The sequence below is a fragment of the Bombina bombina genome, chromosome 1 (genome assembly GCF_027579735.1).
Source record: "Bombina bombina isolate aBomBom1 chromosome 1, aBomBom1.pri, whole genome shotgun sequence".
NCBI classification, from domain to species: domain Eukaryota; kingdom Metazoa; phylum Chordata; class Amphibia; order Anura; family Bombinatoridae; genus Bombina; species Bombina bombina.
The window spans coordinates 1,472,339,427-1,472,355,144 of NC_069499.1; the positions used below are offsets into that span (position 1 = coordinate 1,472,339,427).

Sequence of the window (15,718 nt, forward strand, 5' to 3'; positions counted from 1 at the left end):
CCGTAGAAAACAACCCAGGAGCACGCGTCTCTTGTCTCCATCTCCTCTCCCATCCAGTACATGGCCGGGGGGGGGAAGCAAGAAACCCCCAGGAGCGCAAGAAGCATTTAAGTCTATGAAATTCGAAATGAAAAAGAGGTCTGAGGGGGAACCTCCTCTGAAATGCGGCTACTGTCATAAATAACCCATTTTCCCATAGGTCTGCAACTGTCAAAAAACCCTGTTCTGTCCACCATTCCAAATGTGAATTCGGTAAGGCTCGAAGAAGACCAGCCAGAGGGTGTATCGGTGACGAGTGTGGGGAAATGCCTACAGAATGTCGAATTTTGTCCCAGAATTTAAGATTCGCAAGGACTATATAATTCCCAGAAGTAATCAGGTTCCTAACGTGGTTAGGGACCCAAATTAGGTGTTGCAAAAGGATGCCTGAAGATATAGAGTTCTGTTCTATGACAACCCATTTACAAGTCAACTCACGTTCTCCCCAGGCCGATAAGTGAGCAAGTCTTGCAGCCTTGTGGTATTTAATAATGTTAGGGAGAGCGGCTCCTCCTGCAAGAACCGGATTATATAAATATTTTACCACTATTCTCGATCGCCTTCCCCTCCAAATAAAGAGGTTACAAGCCCTCTGGAACTGGATTAGAATAAGCTTAGGAATGGGAATAGGGAGGCAGCGAAAGAGATATGTGATTTTGGGGAGCAAATTCATTTTTACCGCAGCAATGCGTCCCCTCCAGGATAGGGAAGGAGAATCCCATTGTTTCCGTAAAGTCTTAAATTTGTGAAGCAAAGGGGCAAAGTTACTAGAGATAACCGTTGGAATGTCATGAGAAAGGTAAACACCTAAGTGATGTATCTTATCCTTGGACCATTGAAAAGGAAAACGAGCTTCTAGCGTCTGAACATCAGCTGCTGGAATATTTAGCGCATATGCAATTGTTTTGGAAAAATTCAATTTATAGAAACTGATCTTGGCAAACTCCTCCAAGTTAAGAAACAAGGTTGGGAGTGATGATATAGGCTTAGACGTAACCACAGTTAGGTCGTCCGCAAACAAAAGCACCTTATGCGTACTACCCAATATATATTAACCCCCTCGATATCTGGGGATCTCCTTATCGTTTCCGCGAGTGGCTCCATTGCAAGGGCAAAAAGTGAGGGTGACAGAGGACACCCCTGCAGGTGCCATTAGAAATTTTAAAGCTAGGAGAGCGGAAGCCAATGCCACTAACCCTTGCCGAGGGGAAGGAATACAGGGCCATAATTCTATTACAAAAATTTTACGGAAAACCAAAAGTCAACAACAACTCCCTCAGGTATAGCCAGTCGACTCGGTCAAATGCTTTCTCAGCATCAAGGGATAAGGTAACGCAAGGCTGACCGAGCCGACCGGCCTCCAGAAGGATATTGAGCAACCTCCTGGAATTATCTGGGCCCTCACGGCCCAGGAGCTTTTCGGTTTTTCAGCTTCAGAACCACCGAAGTGATTTCGTCTACTGTAAGAGGGGATTCTATCTTCTCTATCTGCTCTTGTGATAGCCTAGGAAGATTCATTCCTGACAGGAAATTTCGGATAGAGGCACCCAAAGGTTTATTTTGAGGGTTCACGTCCCTTAAATTATAAAGTTTTGAATAATAACTAGCAAATTCAGCCCCTATATCCTTAGGATTGGTAATCTTGCTGCTCCCCTTCAGAAGATAGGGGATTCTTGATTGGGCCGTACAATTTCTTAATTTTCGCGCCAATAGAAAGTCTGGTCTATTACCTTTAAAATAAAAAAGATGTCTATTAGCCCTAAGACAGTCCTGCACTTTTTGATTCTCCAAGAGCCTTATAGAGTTCCTGGTGCTCTTGATAGGAGGAACAAGAGAGGGGTCTAACGTAGACATATGTTGGTTGATAAGAGATCTAAGGGACTTATGTAATTGAGCTAGAGACATAGTGGAATTCTTACGGATTTGGCTTTGAGTTTTAATAAAGAGGCCCCTAAGAAAGGCCTTTAAAGAACCCCATAAGCAGAAATCATCTACGTCCCCCGTATCATTATGCTGCAGGAAAAAGAAAATCTCCTCGGTTATAGTATCCTTTAGACCTGGAATGGAAAGGAGGGAATCTCGGAGGCGCCAAGAGGGTCTAGGTGAAGCAGTCAGAGCAAGAGGAAGCTGAACAGAAATAGGGGAGTGGTCAGACCATGTACATTCACCAATATGAGCCGTTACTATCTGATCCAAGAGCCAAGAGTTACAAAAAAAAAGTCGATCCTGGAGTAAGAATTGTGTACGGGAGAGTAAAAAGTAAAATCTTTATCCACTGAATGAAGGGAGCGCCAAACATCGAAGAGGTTCGCCTGAGCCAGGAGGGAATAAAATTGCCTCGCAGTGACAAATGTAGCTTTGTCCAGACGCCGCCCTTGGGGAATGCGTTTATCAATGACAGGGTCTAGGACCATATTAAAATCGCCCGCTACCAATAGTGAACCTTCTTTAAATTTATGTATTTTGGTGAGGAATTTTCTGAGGTGCCTAATTTGTTTTGTATTGGGGCTATAATATGAGGCCAATGTATAGGTTTCTCCATTCAATTTGCATACCAGAATTATATAACGACCCTGAAGGTCGGCCTCCATGTGGATTTGTTCAAAGGAAATATCCCTGTGAATCAGGATAGCAACTCCCCTAGACTTTTTAGTAAAGGATGCTGTGAACATGTTTGGATAAATCGGGGAGCGTAGCATTGGTGGTTTGTCGGCCACCCAGTGGGTCTCTTGCAAGAAAACTATCTTAGCCTTCAAATATTTGAGAGAACGGAGAAGGAGACTCATTTTTGTAGGGGAATTAAGGCCTCTCATATTGTGAGATATGCAAGTGATGGCCATCGTGGATTCGAGAAGAAAAAAAAAGAGGGAGGGAGGGGGGGGGAAGGGGGGGGAGGTAAAGAAATAGAGGGAAAGCTACAAGTGAGTTTCTAGGGCAGGGTAGTTCTTACACTAAAAAAGGGGGGGCCACAGCTCAAAGGTCACCTAAATATATGTGGTATGTTACGAGGGAAACCGCGAGTAGGCTTATTTTTATTAAAAAAGAAAAAAGTTAATTCCTAATTCAACATAAACTTTAATAGAAAATTCAAGCCTAGTTGGGGAGGGGGCGGAGATAGCCAGCCAGGCCGTAGGGCAAAAAAATGTGAGAAAGGAACAAAAGTTCCTTCCCATATACACCTGTAAGGTCAATGGAGTAAGGGGACCAAAAAGTAAGTGGATTAAAAAGCAATAAAAAAAAGAAACAGGGGGGTGGTAAGCGGAGGGATCTTAAAGTCTGGGGGTCCAAAAATCCCAAGGAGCCACGCCATAAGTAGTGTGTAAATGAATTACAAATAAACCATGTAACAGAGATAACTCAACAAAGGATACATACAAAGAACATCTATTTTAACTGTTCAAACAATATAACATAATAAACATAACATAGCATAGGGCCGCCTACGCAGAGCGAGCCATGACATTTACAGATAGTGATCGATATTCAGAGGGTAAAACCTCAACCGCCAGATCTGACCCATGAACCCGTAGAAAGGCTAGATCGTCTCTAGTACTCACACAGAAAAAAAAAGGTGGGTGAGGAAATCCGGAGTAACAGGGTCATATCGGCGGCAGAGACGTAGCTCTTCATATCTATGATTGTCTCGAACATTGGAGCGTGTTCCATACAAAGTTTAATATATTATTAGGGATAGTCTATATGCATAGGGTAGTACAATAATGTGGAATATTATAGTGTTGTAAATGCAGCATTAATAAAGCTGTTGTGTCCAAGACCTAAATCCGCAACTTGCGGAAAGATAATAAATGTATATGAATAGTGTTGACTCACACACTCAAAATATAAGGCATGCTGTGATTAAGCATATCAAAACATACATTTCTAATGCATATAGATATATAGCAGCTGAAGTGGGTGGATTAGGGCTACATAACATCGTTGTACACAGAGATAAAGCATACACGGTGCACTAAGAGTAAATATATCTGTAGACCTTAATCACGAGCTTGCAGTCGGACTTGAAATGCAAAAAGGCCGCAGTGATACCTTACCCAAGTGTACAAGTCGTGTGTAAGTAGATGAAACAAAAAAATAACTTAGGATATGATAATACAACAGAAATGAATTGAAAGGCATCACAATCATAGTATGCTGGAAAAGTTTGTGCAACAGTTTTTAAAGCAAAGTCCTATAAATGACTGGTGGAAGCAGGTGTAAGAAAAACCCATGTAAGTCTCTAGATTCCCAGTCGTTGGTGGAGCAAGTGTCCATCTAAAAAAAAAAGTTCAACATGCACTAGCAAATAATTAGTTTAAGTAATTTTGGAGAATGTAAGTTAAATCTTCTTATACAGACATGCCCAAATAACTTTATTACATACAACCAAATAACATGTATAACAAATCACACAATACTCATCTGTGTAAGGCCTCGGGTACGTCGCCATCCCATGAAAGTCTCTGAAGAATGGCTTCAAGTAGGAAGAGTCACAGGAGCACAGGGAAAAAGCTTAAATTCAGTCTGGTTCCTTCTTCCGTTAGGGTTTAGGATCCCAACTTGCGGCATCTATTCGCAATGGTCCCCCTCTTGGGGGGCGGATATGCTGGATAATTCCTGATACTCCCGCCTGAGGGGCATTGTCGGGATCAGTAGAAGTTGGTGCTGAAGAAGAATCATTGCTAGGAAGAAGATTCCAGGATTGGACCAGTTGTAGACCTTGTGAAGCATCAGATATAATAAAAGTGTGGTCATCTCTGGCTACAATTAGTTTCGTTGGGAACCCCCATCTGTATTTAATATTGGATAGCCTCAAAAGACGAGTAACCTCGCCATAGGCTCTGCGTTGCTGGAGCGTGCGAGCAGCTAAATCCGAGAATATTTGAATGTCTTTGAATTTTTCTGGTAGGGCAGGTTTACTAAGGTGCACTCTTTGAACTCTCTCCTTATACGTGTAAAAATGAAGCCTCACCACAATGTCTCTGGGATGTTCAGAAGATGATCCTCTGGGTTTGGGGACCCTATGGGCCCGGTCGATTAAATTGTCCGTATCAGACATTGATTTGGCAACTAAAGAGAATAGTTCTGTGAGGAACCCGTTAATATCTTTCCTCCTCAGAGACACCTTTGATTCGCAGATTGTTTCCGCGTGACCTATTTTCCAGGTCCGCAATCTTGTCTTCAAGGTCTGACATCTGCACAGCAATGTTTTGTATGTATCCTGATAAGGTGGAATGGTCCACACTCAAATCTTCTTGCTTACAGTCAATGGCGTCTATTCTGGCGTTAGTAGCATTAACATCTCTACGAATTTCCGCCAAAGAAGAGTTTAATTGGTCTGAAAATGAGGAATGATGAGTGTCCAACATTGATTTCAGAGAGTTCAGGATAAAAGAAGGGGTTACTTTACTTTGTTCCCAATTTTGAATATCTTGGAAAGCTGAATCAGCCGCTGAAGGTGGCTCAGGACTGCAGGGTATATTGTCCCCGTCATCCCCAGGATTATGGGAGGTAGTAAAATGATCCATGACAGTCCTTTTTAAAACATTGATCCCCTTCTTATTTTTCTTTTTTTGAGAGTTAGACATCATTGTATGCAGGAAGCCGGTTTAAATATGGTGAGGAAAGGAAATTCTCTGTTCTAGCTAAGTTGGTAAGAATAAAAACAGGTCAGGTGCCTCCAAACTGCAACCAGAGATTTATAGGTCAGAAATTATTCCCTGAGCAGGAATATATTAGTGACCCAGAGATCCCTCTCTCTATCCCCCCATATCAGTTGTTCTATTCTTCCATAATGTATTGGGGGGAGAGACTTAAGAAAAAACTAAAAAAAAGGTTGAGGTGAAAAGTTCTCACTTATGGCTTGTGAAAACTAAAAGTGGAGAGTATAAAATATATAATATGGGGTGTAATGTAGATTCAAATTCAGATTCGTCCCCTAGGTGGGCACAAGCCTCAGAAGTAGTTGCTAATAAACATTTTACTCTAGTATCTACTTTAAAAGTCTTAGCCTGTACAGCAGGGAGTGTATGCAGATCAAAACAGTAATATGTATCACAACCTGAAGACTGAGTTTATTGAGCCTGCTAGAAAGGTTATAAGACACTTCAGGGGGCTTTCTTTACAGAAATAACACGCAATCACAAGTTAACCCTTCAATCACGCTCTTAGGCACAGAAGCACTGGGGTCAGTCACAGCCCTTATTGCAGGAATTCCACTAGGGCTATCAGACCACGTGGGGGTTGAAATAATAAACAGCTTCTTATTATGTTATATTATATACTGGGCACCAGGACAGAGAAAGGGCCACACACAGATAGAAGGCCAGTGATATCAAGCAACCCCAGGACACTATAGATCTAACGGGAGACCCGGCACTTCTAAACTCCTTCTGAGCTACCTGTCACTTAACAGTCGCTATCAATCCGGGTATCGGGTGCCACGTGGTGCGGTCAGAGGCTGTTCAGTTTTCTCTGCTAATGACCGGGGATAAGAACATTAATTCCAAACCTTACCGGGCAATCCTTCAGCTCCCTCAAATACTCGGTGTTCGTGTTTCGTGCAGTGCACTACTTTGTTGCGCAACTTGCTTGAGGAGTCTGCGAGGCCCAAAATGGCGACACCTTCACTGCCGGGTAGCCCCACAGCTGTACACAGGGTAAGATCGTTCCCACAGTTTCTCTGCTTCTCTAACTCTCCTCTGTAGTGCCGGAACCTAATCCTTACTGCAGTACTCAATATTTTAACAGGTAGCTGTTTGTTTTGCTTACTGTCCCACAGTCTTACCTACACCTGTCACCACCTCGGCCCAAATAAGACTCTCCTCTGATGTTCAAGGCAGACAGGCAGATGTTATTGGGCCAGCTCACCGCTACTTGCAGACCGTGTAGTTCACAAAGAATCTTCTGAAGTCAGCTGTTTAGGATCTCCGGAGCGGATCCTCGAGCCTCCGGAGACAATGCTGGCTCGTAATTAGCAAAAGCTGCACTTACAAGTAGCTGGGTTGCTGTAGCTGCGCTATGATATAGGGCTCAGAGTTTGTGAGACAGCCGTGGTCAGGTCCGGGCTTCAAATTTTGCTTGGTTGCTTTCTTTACTCTTCTCCAACTTTATCGTAGCTGTCTATTTCCTTCTCCCATTAAATTTGGGTCAGTACCCAACAAGTAACTCTATTAAATTAAGCTTTTTAGAGATATTTTGCCCTCCGGTGCACCAGAGCTCAAGGAACCCACAACCTCTTCATTCAGCTCCGCCCCCCATTTTGGATAATTTTGTTTATTATTTTCTGTAATGTTAGACTTTTTTATTTTTGGTAATTTTAGATTAATTAATTTTAATTTAATTTTAGGTTTATTTTTCTAAGTACTGTTAGGATTTTTTATTTTAATTATAATTTAGTATTTTATTATTTTATGTAATTTGGGGTTAATTTAGTGGGTGTTAGGTTAGGGGGCTTAGTAATTAAATTAGTTATTTGCGATGTGGGGGTTTGGCAGATCAGGGGTTAATACTTTTAGTAGGTAGATTGGGATGTGGGTGAATGGTGGATTAGGGGTTAATAGTTTAATTAGGCATATTGTGTCGTGGGGGGTTGTCAGTTTAGGGGTTAATACATTTATTATTAGTTGCGATGTGGGGGGATTGCGTATATAGGGGTTTTGAGGTGTCAGGTTTATTTTTGGGAGGTGTGTTAGACTTTTACGGGAGATTTACCTTTTTTTTTTTTTTTCTTAGACGCCGGCAGTTTCTAAAGTGCCGTAAGTCACTGGCTTATCTGACTTACGGCACTTTATGAACTGTCGGCGCTGCATATGTGATACCCTGATGTGCGAGGTGAAATTACGGGTGGCACGGGTTTCAGCAGTTACGCTGAAGCTTGCGTCGCATATGTAATCTCACCCCCGATGTTGAGCAAAGTGTTAAAGGGTTAATATGACATACCTGTTGGGCCATAAGCAAATACTGTGGCATTGTATCCAGAGATTACTCCTTCAATCAGGCCTTTGGTGGTTAGGCGATATACAATATCCTGGGGAAGGAGAAGAAAGAAAAGACAAAAGAAAATCAGAACTTAAACAAAACATAATAGGTAACATGACCTGTCAAAACCTGCCTTACATGCGTCTAGAAAGAGGGGTTTAAAAGAAACACAAACTTTTTTGTTGTTGCATTTAAAAGCAAGCATTCTAAAATGTGTTACATTTTGTTTCTTCTTATTTATATAAAATGGATGTTCCTTTACAGAGATTTTTTAAGCTTGTGACGCATGTTACGAGCTAATGAGAAATCAGTCCTTCAGGCCCATTTGTACACAGACATGCACTTCCTGTTACCTTAAAAATAACAATAAACTGCATTAAAACATTTTTTAACATGTTTAAATAGTGCTCTTTCAGGATACATTTTTTTTAAGGATAAATACAAACCTAAAAAGAACTTGAGCAATTCGGGTTTATAAATGAACTTAAAGGGACATGAAACCCAAAAATTTTCTTCCATGATTCAGATAGAGAATACAATTTTAAACAACTTTCCAATTTACTTCTATTATTTAATTTGCTTCCTTCTCTTGTTATCCTTTGCTGAAAGGTTTATCTAGGCAAGCTCAGGGCCAGCAGAGAACCTACGTTCTAGCTGTTAATTGGTGGCTGCATATATATATTGATTGTGATTGGCTCACCCATGTGTTCAGTTAGAAACCATTAGTGCATTGCTGCTCATTCAACAAATGATACCAATAGAATGAAACAGATTAGATAATTGAAGTAAAATAGAAAGTTGTTTAAAATTGTATTCTCTATCTGAATCATGAAAGAACATTTTGTGGTTTCATGTCCCTTTAAAGTGAAGGAAGAATAATTAGATAATTCAAATAATAGAAAAATAGAAAAACAGGTATTGGACGGCAAATTACAGCAAAAAGGGACAAAAGAAGTAAAGAATCTATATTGCAACTTGTTTTTACTTCAAATAATTAACATGCACCTGAAGAAGGGGCGGGACCTTAAAACGCATTGTCTGTTGCAGTCATCACAGCAGCAGCCATTTATTTTTTTATCTACGCATCTCTTCTTGTGCTAGTACAAGTATCACATTTTATTTTATTGTCTGTTTGTATCTATTTGTATTGTATTTTATATTATAGCTGTGCATTTGTAAGGTTATTTTATCTATTGAGTAAAAGTTTATTATTTGACCCAGTCTATGCTATTCTTTACAAGAGATGTAAATGTAAATATTTCAAATTCCTATGTTCTGCACCTAGTAGAATATGTTCAAAGAATTTTTAAATATATATTGCTATATATATATATATATCTGCATAAATCTATTCCTAGATAGATATTGCACCAAAATATCATCAGATATATAAATAGAAATATGTATTTATGAATAAATTGAACATATTCTGCTATGTGAAGAACTGGAATGTGAAATATTAATATTTTCATGTCGGGTTGGCACACTTGAGAATATGCAATCGGGTTTGCGAGTGAGGGTGTTAGTTGTTTTTTTGGGGGGGGTTAATCTATGGGGAAACACATTATCGTGCAAGCAATATTCTAAGTTCAGCTTTTTACACACAACAGGTTAGCGCACAAGCAAATACAGTTAACTTTCCACTCATAATACGAGCGCAACCTGACACGTGCAAAAAGCTTACTTCTAGCGCAGTTATCGCTCGAGGGAGACCGTTAAATATTGCACCACTTGTATTCTGGCCCTGTATGTGTTTATATATATATATATATATATATATATTTTTTTATAGTATATTGTTTTTACCGGATGAACACGTTCATTGGTTTTGAGTGTGTACACATGATTAAACAGTACAATATCATGGTGTTTAGGTCCCTTTAAGGACTGACTGCTCACTGGCTGATAAACAGAACTCCCACTTCTCTATTTATTGGTGGACCGTGAGAAGTCTCACAAAAATAAAAAGTATTTTTCTCTTTATAAGAAGATCTATTTTACAAAATAAAAAAACACTGTAATATATTTTAACACACCATCTTTTAGGTGCTACAAAGAAAAAAGAAAATACCTCATGCCCCTTTAAATAAGCTTTGAAACTTGTACACAACACAAATAACATAATTATCAGTCATCGTTAACAAATCCGGCACATAATGACTGGAGGTCACCTATTCATAAGGCCTGAAGAGAGATACCTGCGTAAAAGAAATATGTCTGACATCAGCAGCGCTAAACAAAAGACCACAATTAACTGTTGAATACACCGGTCTGCTTCTCAATAGTGAATAACATAGCTTGAGTTCAGTCAGTCTCAATAACTTTTGAACTACACAACACCAAAATTGGGTAAAATGCTCTGATTTCCAGTTACTACAAAGCGATCTAACTAATTTCAGGGACTTTGTAGTGCAGAACATACTCGCTCTAATTTATAAGAGCATGTCATTCTTGCACTATTCATCCTGAAACTCAATGGGGTCAATTTATCAAATATTGCGCGGACATCTTCAAACCTGTCTGCCCGGCATTTATTATTACACAAGCTGCTGCTTGTGTCCTGCGCCCCTGCTTACATGCGGCCAATCACATATGAGCAGGGGCTGTCAATCACTCATATTAGGAGTTGGCGTATAGGTCATGCGAGCCTGCAGCCAAAGCTGCATCTTCTGAAATGGAGCCCTAAGTGTCTAAACCCTTGGCATTGGTTAAACACATAGAGCCAGATTATAAGTGGAGTGGTCAAGTTGATGAAAGCGATATTTGCGCTTCACTGTGTAATAACAGCGCACGATAATGTGCGCTGATATTACAAGTTTTCAGCAATACAAACAAGAATGCGCTTCCATAGGTTCTTATGGGAGCCTCGTTCTGATGCCGTCAGAGACGGCTTCAGAACTTCAGTACCAGCGAAGGGGGTAAGTCACGCAGTGATGGCAGAAATTATAAATAACACAAATTATGCTTACCTGATAATTTTCTTTTCTTCTGATGGAAAGAGTCCACAGCTGCATTCATTACTTTTGGGAATTAAGAACCTGGCCACCAGGAGGAGGCAAAGACAACCCAGACAAAGGCTTAAATACTCCTCCCACTCCCCTCATCCCCCAGTCATTCTGCCGAGGAGAAGAAATATCAGGGTGAAAGGTGCCAGAAAAATATAAGGACAGGAAATTATCAGGTAAGCATAATTTATGTCTTTCTTCTTAAATGGAAAGAGTCCACAGCTGCATTCATTACTTTTGGGAAACAATTCCCAAGCTATAGCGGACACTGAATGCCAAGACAGGAGGGTACAATAGGCGGCCCATACTGAGGGCACCAAGCCTGAACCTCTACCCAATAAAAAAACCTGCTTCGTCCGAAGCCAAGAAAATTTTAAGAGGAAAAATCCCAATGACACTGACTCGCAGTTAGTCCAGAAGCCAAACTAGAGACCGCAAACTGACTTGACTGAGCCAACAGTTCTCCAGGAGACACCGTCGCCCAACAAACAGTCCCCCACTGCTCATCTCCACAAATGAAGGAGACACCAGCCGAAACCCCCAAGGGAACAAGGCAAAGAAGAACCAAGGAAACCAAAAGGTCCCCTAATACAAAAAGAACACCTCCACGAGTGAGCCCAGTTCACAGAGACCCAAAGGGGCCCAAAACAGGGAAAGGAGGCCATGCCTATACCAAGTGAAACCCGGAATAAGACCGGGCACAGAGACAGAACAGACGCCTCTCCAACATCCTGCAAGCACGGAATGCAACTGAAGAGGCAAAGTCCTCCCAGTGTCTGACCATAGAATACCAAAGTATTCGACCATGTAAAAGTGTGTAATACACCCAGGTGAAAAACGTGAAAAACCCCAAGTTTGAGAACACAGAGTCCATAACAGAACGACACATAGGGTACTTGCGAGGAAGAAGCAGTCAACAGTCAAGCAAGAAACAGACCGCAAAAGCAACCCCTAGACAGAGGGCACGTTCCAGGCAACCTAAGTCGCCGGATCTACACACAGGTCCCTAAAAAAGGGAACACAAAACCTCAATCAAGGCCCCCCCGAGAAGGAGAGTATACCCTCAGAACCCGAAGGAAGAGTAAATTCTCCGCTAATCAACAGAGCAAGTTGAAGGAAAATCTATACCCTAGCATACTAACTGCTAGATTTAGAGTTTTGTCGATAAAGACCTGCGTAGCTAACGCTGCTTTTTTTCCCAACGCACCCTTCAAACAACGCTGGTATTTAGAGTTGTCTGAGGGGCTGCGTTAGGCTCAAAAAAGGGTGCATTGAGCCTAATTTAGCTCCACTTCAAAGCTCAATACCAGCGTTGCTTACGGTAGCGGTCAGATGGAAAAAACGTGCTCGTGCACGATATCCCCATAGGAAACAATGGGGCAGTTTGGGCTGAAAAAAAAAAGCAGCGTTTAGCTCCTAACACAGCCCCATTGTTTCCTATGGGGAAACACTCTCTAAGTCTGCACCTAACACCCTAACATGAACCCCGAGTCTAAACACCCCTAAGCTTACACTTATTAACCCCTAATCTGCCGCCCCCGCTATCGCTGACACCTGCATTATATTATTAACCCCTAATCTTCAGCTCCGGACACCACTGTCACCTACATTATCCCTATGAACCCCTAATCTGCTGCCCCTAACACCGCCGACCCCTATATTATATTTATTAACCCCTAATCTGCCCCCCCCCCAACCTCTAATCTGCCGATCGGACCTTGCCGCCACTATAATAAATGTATTAACCCCTAAACCGCCGCACTCCCGCCTCGCAAACACTAGAATAAATTGTATTAACCCCTAATCTGCCCTCCCTAACATCGCCGCCACCTACCTACAATTATTAACCCCTAATCTCCCGCCCGCAACGTCGCCACTACTATAATAAAGTTATTAACCCCTAAACCTAAGTCTAACCCTAACAACCCCTAACATAAATATAATTTAAAATAAACTAAATAATATTCCTAAAATTAACTAAATTATTCCTATTTAAAACTAAATACTTACCTATAAAATAAACCCTAAGATAGCTACAATATAACTAATAATTACATTGTAGCTATTTTAGGATTTATATTTATTTTACAGGCAACTTTGTATTTATTTTAAATAGTTACAATAGCTATTAAATAGTTAATAACTATTTAATAGCTACCTAGTTAAAATAATTACAAAATGACCTGTAAAATAAATCCTAACCTAAGTTACAAATACACCTAACACTACACTATCAATAAATTAATTAAATTACCTACAATTAGCTAAATTAAAATACAATAAAATAAACTATTCTATAATACAAAACAAACCCCACTAAATTACAAAAAATAAAAAAGAATTACAAGAAGTTTAAACTAATTACACCTAATCTAAGCCCCCTAATAAAATAAAAAAGCCCCCCAAGATAAAAAAATGCCCTACCCTATTCTAAACTACCAAAGTAATCAGCTCTTTTACCAGCCCTTAAAAGGGCTTTTTGCAGGGCATTGCCCCAAAGTAATCAGCTCTTTTGCCTGAAAATAAAAATACAATACCCCCCCAACATTACAACCCACCACCCACATACCCCTACTCTAACCCACCCAAACCCCCCTTAAAAAAACCTATCGCTAACCCCCTGAAGATCTCCCTACCTTGAGTCGTCTTCACTCAGCCAAGCCGAATTCTTCATCCAAGGTGCGCAGAGGAGGTCCTTGATCCGGTAGAAGTCTTCATCCAAGCGGGGCAAGAAGAGGTCCTCCATCCTGTAGAAGTGTTCATCCAGGCGGCGTCTTCAATCTTCATCCATCTGGAGTGGAGCGGAGCCATCTTCAACGGAGGCGACTCAGAGCCATCCTCTTCAACCAACGACTTCCCGACGAATGAAGGTTCCCTTAAGGGACGTCATCCAAGATGGCGTCCCTTCAATTCCGATTGGCTGATAGAATTCTATAAGCCAATCTGAATTAAAGTAGAAAAAATCTGATGGGCTGATGCAATCAGCCAATCAGATTGAAGTTCAATCCGATTGGTTGATCCAATTAGCCAATCGTATTGAACTCGCATTCTATTGGCTGATCGGATCGGAAGAAAGCAGGAGATGCTGGAGGAGGATCAGCGTTATGTTTACCATAACGCAAAGGTAAGTGAAAAAGTCTCTATGTAAACTTTAATAAATTAAAATGCCCCTGTTGTTAAGATTATTATTTGACACTGGGATTTAATTTGATAAACTTTACAACCACTTTAATGCGAACACCTGCCATATGACCCAGAAACCAGTCTAGACATTAATGATCCATATGTATGCATATAAAATACCCTATAGTTACATAACATGCAGTTTAATGCTAAGATTATTGATTTGTGTCTGGAAGACAGTGAGTTCAAATTTCCTAAAATTCTTTAACCACAATCTCCCCCGCTGCAAAATATTACAACTACGCTGGACCTAACAACTCTGCCACTAAATGAACACCCCGTGACACCTTAACCCCTTAATGACAACTGACGTACCAGGTACGTCATGCATTAACAAGCAGTTAATGACAATGGACGTACCTGGTACGTCAGTTGTCTAACAGAGTGCTGGAAGCGATCACAAATGCTTCCAGCAGCTCTGAGGGTATTGCAGTGATGCCTCGATATGGAGGCATCCTGCAATACCATTTTACAAGCCCCCGATGCAGAGAGAGCCACTCTGTGGCCCTCTCTGCACCGGTAGCGATAGTGCCGGGTGTGAGGGTGCGCGTGCGCGTGCACGATGCGCGCGCGTGCACGATGTGCGCGTGCACGCGTGTGCACGTCCGCGCGCGTGCACATGCACATGTGCACGTGCACCCATTAGCCACACTGACACCAATGAATGAGGGCAGAAAGGGGGAAAAAAGGGATTTAAAAAAAAAATATATATAAAAGGATCTGGGAGGGGGTGGGGGTATTGTGGGGGGCTGCTACACTACAGAAATAGTTTTTTTAAGTTAAAATAAAATAAAAATACTTTTTGGGGGGTTTTTGGGGCCAAACTGGGTACTGGCAGAAAGCTGCCAGTACCCAAGATGGTGGTAATTAGGTAGGGGAGAGGGTTAGAGAGCTGGAGGGGGGATCAGGGAGGTTGGGGCTAAGGCAGGGGTCCATCACAGCTAAAATACTTTATTATTTTTATTTAAAAAAAAAAAAAAAACCTCTTTTATTTAGTACTGGCAGACTTTCTGCCAGTACTTAAGATGGCGGGAACAATTGTGGGGTGGGGGAGGGAAGAGAGCTGTTTGGGAGGGATCAGGGGGTGGGATGTGTCAGGTGGGAGGCTGATCTCTAAAATTAACCCTGCAAGCTCCCTACAAGCTACCTAATTTAACCCCTTCACTGCTGGGCATAATTCACGTGTGGTGCGCAGCAGCATTTAGCGGCCTTCTAATTACCAAAAAGCAACGCCAAAGCCATATAAGTCTGCTATTTCTGAACAAAGGGGATCCCAGAGAAGCTTTTACAACAATTTCTGCCATAATTGCACAAGCTGTTTGTAAATAATTTCAGTGAGAAACCTAAAATTGTGAAAAATGTTAAGTTTTTTTTTTATTTGCTCGCATTTGGCGGTGAAATGGTGGCATAAAATATACCAAAATGGGCCTAGATCAATACTTGGGGTTGTCTACTACACTACACTAAAGCTAAAATTAACCCTACAAGCTCCCTACAAGCTCCCTAATTAACCC

At 41.3% G+C, this 15,718-nt stretch overlaps 1 protein-coding gene across 1 annotated transcript in view; it reads right to left on the reverse strand.

Annotated features, from left to right (window-relative positions):
- KIF19 (kinesin family member 19) overlaps positions 1-15,718 on the reverse strand; it is a 229,244-nt gene that overhangs the window by 117,410 nt on the left and 96,116 nt on the right. Inside the window, exon 4 of the mRNA XM_053706939.1 lies at positions 7,978-8,065. Within this exon, the coding sequence (XP_053562914.1) occupies positions 7,978-8,065 (88 nt within the window). The remainder of the gene's footprint in view (positions 1-7,977; positions 8,066-15,718) is intronic.